Source organism: Oryzias melastigma, linkage group LG24 (assembly GCF_002922805.2).
Source record: "Oryzias melastigma strain HK-1 linkage group LG24, ASM292280v2, whole genome shotgun sequence".
NCBI classification, from domain to species: Eukaryota; Metazoa; Chordata; class Actinopteri; order Beloniformes; family Adrianichthyidae; genus Oryzias; species Oryzias melastigma.
The window spans coordinates 3,677,685-3,683,193 of record NC_050535.1 but is presented as its reverse complement, the minus strand read 5'-3'; the positions used below and the strand labels follow the sequence as shown (position 1 = coordinate 3,683,193).

Here is a 5,509-nt window from a genome sequence, read left to right as displayed (position 1 = left end):
AGTCCCACTTCACTATTTTATCAGATATAAAACTTAACTTCTTAACATTTAAAATGGTTATATTTGCTATAAATGTAATAATTGTAAGCACGTTCAAGTTCCTTTCAAAATAAAATGCACCTTGTGTCTTGGGCTGCCACGACTCGTCACGATCCTGTGAAAAAATTATTTAATTAATTAATTTAAAGTCAATTAGCCATTTTTTAATATATCTCAGAACTACTGTGCACACTTTCTAATGTTGCTATAAACAAATTGTTTAATTTAAAGCATTTTTCTTCAACGCCAAAGATCTAGAAAAGATCTTCATGGTTCCAGAGTCAAAGGTTCAAACCTCAAAAGAACATCTAAGTGTTGAATAGTTTGCAGTGGAAAAGATGCTTTAACGTTGATTAAAAGGTAAAGAGAATCTAAAGAGTGAAGGACGTTTACTTTTTCTTAAGCATAAAAAATTATTTCAACCTGAAGGTAAATATAAACTCATTTTTAATTTAGTTGGTTTAGTTAATTTATCTCAAAAGTGTAACCAAAGTTCATCGAAAATCCCATTTATTTCTTAAAGCTCGACTTTAATCACCGTAACTCTGGATCCCTTTTTCCCCAAGAATATTTTGCATGAAGCGCCACGAGTGGTTGCTCAGCGTTCTGTTGCGTTAAGGTCAAGGACTGTCTCCAGCAGTCGGCGAAGAGAGCGGATGACGGTGAGGGGGAAGGATGGAAAAAAAGAAAGGGAGGAAGCGGCAGGGGAAAGGCGAGCGCGGCGCTGAGAGTTGGAGGTGGCGGCGGGAGTTACGGGAGCCCGCATTGTCCTTTTGCCTGCCCGTAATAACTCACGCGGCTGTATCCAATCTGTGCCTTTCTAGACGAACTACGAGAGCGAGCGAGGGGGGGGGTCAGCTCCACGGTGCATTCCTTCACACCCCATCAGCATCTGGATGAGAGGAAGAGGGAAGGATGGATGGATGAAGGGGGAAGAAAAAAAAAAGATGATGAGGAGGGTTTTTTTTTATTGCTGGGATGGAGGGGGCTTCTGCTGTGGGCTAATCCCCCCTCCCTCTGCCAAATTTAATGCACAGGGTTGCCGTGGCAACGGGAACACCGCCATGGCAACACGTGTAGCATAAGTCAGGTGCTGTTGCGCCGCAAAGCCATTTGTTGAGAGAAAGAAGGGAGGAAGGGGGGGGGGGGTAAGATGAGTGGGGGGGTGCTGAGGGGTGGCAGAGAAAACAGACAGGCTGTTAGCGCAGGAAAAATATGTTATCGCCGTGGCAACGCTATGTGGCAACTCTCCATGGCAACAGCAGGTGGCTGAGGGCTGGAACGGGCTCGCTTTACTTTTTTTTGGTTTGCGTGCACGCTTGCACACGTGTCCATCTCGCCGCATCCGATGTATGCATCACAGGTATCCGTCATTAAACGTAAAGCAGACTTTCCAAGTGTTTCTTCTGTCCTCTTAGTGTGCAGTAAACTCGACTGGCTGCAAACCGGTTAAAAAAAAAAAGAGGGAGAGGAGCAGCCAGACTAATGGAGAGCCAAAGACCACTCAACCTGGAAAAGCTCTCAGAGCCTCTTGCTCTTTTTTCCCTCCATCTTTCCGCATTAGAATTATGGCCGCTATTGTCTTGGTGCGTGACTGAGGAGCTCTCTGCCTGTGTGAGAAATACTATCATTACTTCCCTCATTAGTGGTGCAATGATCATCTAAACCAGGAGTGTCAAACTCAACCGCACAGGGGGCCAAAATCCAAAACACACCTTAGATCGCGGGACGAACAGGATCAACATTTATCGAACACTCTAAAACTACATTTTTAAAACTGTAAAACAGTCACTTTTTTACATAATTATGAACTAGATTTATAGCATTACCGGCGATAATGCTAATGTGAATGCTGTAAGCTGAATTTGGCCACTGAAGATGCTGAAATTGCTAGCTGAAAACACTGAAGCTGATAGCCAGCCAAATGTTAGCTAGATGCCGAATTAGCTTAAAAACAAAAAAACCTAAGGTTAAGGCTAGCTTGCAGCTGAAAAAAAATTGCTAAACTTCAAAATAGCCTAAAAAACGGAAAAAAGCCTAAACTAGCCATAACAGCTAGCATGCAAATATTAGCCTAACTTCTAAACAGCCTCAAAAACTTTTAAAAGGCATAAATTAGCCAAAACAGCTAGCATGTAGCTGAAATAAATAAATACCAAAATAGCTAAAAAAAACCTTAGTAAATGCAAAAATAGTCCAAAAAGCTAGCACATTGCCATTTTTTAAAACTGTTTAACTTTACCATAACATAATCATGAATAATATAAAGGCAGGAATATTATTCCAGAATAAATCAATTTAAAAGCTCGCAGAATTTTTCAAACTTCAGAACAGTAACTTTTTAACAAAATTATGAACTAGATATATAGCATAACCTCTGAAAATACTAGTATGAATGCTGTAAGCTGAATTTGGCGCCTGAAGATGCTGAAATTGATAGCTAAAAGTGCTGAAGCTAATAGCTGAAAATGCTGAAGCTGATAACCAGCGAAAATGTTAGCTAAATGCCAAATTAGCTGAAAAACTAAAAACCAAAACAGCTAGCAGGAAGCTGAAAAAATAGCTACATTTTGAAACACCCTAAATAACTGAAAAAGCCTAAATTAGCCAACACAGCTAACGTGGAAATATTAGATAAACTCAAAAACAGCAAAAAAAACTTAAATAGAAATGCATAAATTAGTTAAAACAGCCAGTTTGCAGCTGAAATTTTAGCTACACTCCAAAATAGCCTAAGAAAATCTTAGTAAATGCCAAAATAGTCCAAAAAACTAGTAGAATGCCAATTTTTAAAACTTTGAAACCGTACATTTTTAACATAATTATTAATAATAAAAAGGCAGGAATATTATTCCAGAATAAATCAACTTAAACCTTAAATAACTTTCAATATTTTACTCTCCATAAAAATATATTTTGTCAAAATTATACAAGTTAGAAATGAGCTCAAGATAACATCATTAATAACAACAAAATAAACTGATCTAGAGGGCCGGATCCGGGCTCAGCTGAGGAAAACGTTGGTTTGTTTCTCAGAGCCGGACACCTCAAAGTGTTTTAATGTGTCTTAAAGTCATTGATGAGTGTGAATGGACCGGCGGCGGCGGCGGGCGGTAGGGGGTTGTCATGAGAAATTACCCCCATGGACTACATCGCGGAGGCTATAATTCTCTGAGGTAATCATAGGGAATAATGGCAACAGTGGGACACCCGGCAGTCTAATCACTATAATCAGAAGCATTGGCTTATGGGCTCAAATTCCTGCCTTTGCTATCTGAATCGTAAAGAAGCCGGCTGGGCTTGTTGACTTTTTGCAACACATGATTGACCACTTTTTTTCATCCCTTCCTTCCCGTATCCTTCTTTTTTTTCAGCCCTCCGCTGTGGTCGGGGAGTCCCCTTTTTCGAAAGAACGGAGGAGTTCTCCTGCAAGGTACTGTCACACCTTCTGCGCTCTCCATGGATCGAATCATCTCCTTTTTTGAGCGCCTCCTCCCTTCAATCACTTCCATATTTCACATCATTCCTCGCCTCTCCTCCTCCTCTTCCCACCGACCTCCTCCCTGGTGGCTAGACAGCAGTTTAAATGGACATTCAATCCCAATCAGGGAGCACTCCGGGAGCTCGCTGGGCCGCCGAGCCCTAAATGGAGGGGGAAATGGATACATTAGGCGTCTGCGGCGAGCCCTCCACCGCTACTGATAATGGAGTAGTAATGGTCAAGGAGCCGAGGTTGGAGAGAGTGCCTGAAAAACCTCCAGACGCACCAAGTCTGAGTGATGTGTCTGAGCAGCCGGACGGACGGATGGATAGATAAGGAGGCGAGTCGTGCAGGCAGACATGTGACAAGGAAGGGCAGGAAAAAAGGATTTTTTTTTGTATTTTTGAAAGGAGTGCAGGAATGGTCAGGTGCTACAAGCCGAGGCAGCGGGGGGAAAGGAAGTTGTGACAGGAAGCCAGAGGCAAAGACAAGGAGAGGGGTTTTGGGGGGGGGGGCTGTTAGTGCCCTGAGTTATTACTTCCATTTCCCATTCCCCGAGCTTTCAGCGGCGCTCCGCTCTTAGCTGATGTGGGCTGAAATCCGCCGCTCGCCGTCACCCAGCCGGACGAACTCAAGGACAAAGACCGCGGGCCGAGATTTCAACCTCACCTGTCAGCTCCAAATCCTTCCCCTCAGCAGGTCAAAGCTAATTTTGAAAAAATATTAATTCAGATTCTTTATTTGACGATACTTTTATCTGCCAAGGCGATATTTTGATTAATTATTTAAAAGCAAACATGTAGCTTAGTCTTCCATTTAAATATTTACCAAAATAAAAGGAAAAGCAACTTTTTAGTCAGGTGTTAGAGGGTTAAATTTACTTGTGAGAAAAATGTGTTAATATTCAGAAAATTCTTAAATCAAAATTTAGAAAAAAATAGTGAAATGTTGTCTGTTACTGTCTTGAGATATATTGGGATACGTATCATGACACGTGTATCGCGATACGTATCGCGATACCAAAACTCCGCCTCTAAGTTTTACTTCTAAAGTTACTTTTTTGCATATTAGAAACCAAACAATCCCATACAAAAAGAGAAAATTAAGCAAAAAAAAATAATATTAAGCATGTTTGTTCCTAATTCTAATATTAATAATGAATTGTATTTATTTTATTTAATAATAATAATAATAATAAGCAAATTTCTAAGCACATGATTTGTATTTTTTGAGATTTTATTATCCTAAATGTTTTGATAAAACTAGTATAATAAGTGGAAATGACTCATTTTAGGACAAAATTTGAACAAAGATGTGAGAATATTGTCTTAGTACAAGTTAAACCTTCAAAATAAAATGTCAAAATCTCATTTTTAGAACATAAATATGATATTTGTTTGCAAAATAATGATGACATTTATTGAACTTTGAACAATTTTAGTGTTAAATCAAGTTTTTCTATTGTTAAGAGTTTTGTAGCAAAAAGATTTTTTTTTAGTAATTTTCATTATTTCTAGATCCAAGCTCTCAATGATACAAAAACTGTGCTGATTTGGGAAAACATTGGAAAGGTGGTAAAATATCTTGAATTTCTGCCTTTGAATCAAAAAGGTTGGAAGCAAAAAAAAAAAAAAAAAGGCATAAAAATGACAAGTTAGAGGTGATTTCTTCAAACGTAGTTTGATCTGCCCAACAGATCCATGCATCTATAGGAGGATATTAAGTAACTCTCGTTTTTCAATTTTTTTGCACTAAAGTTCTAGTGTTAGAACATGAGTTAACGCTGCATAAAGAGTTCCACTTGAAATAAATAAAAAAAATCTTAAAAATAAAAAAGTTAAAAATGTTAAAAATGTTAAAATAAGACATATAATATGCAAATGAAGAATGAAAAAATGTCTTATCAACAATTCTTGCTTTATGAAAATATTCTAATCAAGTTTAGTTAAGATTATTTTATTTAAAAAAAAACTTCTTGCAGGACAGAAA

At 38.7% G+C, this 5,509-nt stretch overlaps 1 protein-coding gene across 1 annotated transcript in view; it reads left to right on the top strand.

Moving 5' to 3' along the window:
* The window catches only part of LOC112157854 (forkhead box protein N3), an 84,418-nt gene that overhangs the window by 69,061 nt on the left and 9,848 nt on the right, over positions 1–5,509 (top strand). Inside the window, exon 4 of the mRNA XM_024290910.2 lies at positions 3,414–3,472. Coding sequence (XP_024146678.1) covers positions 3,414–3,472 — 59 coding nt within the window. The remainder of the gene's footprint in view (positions 1–3,413; positions 3,473–5,509) is intronic.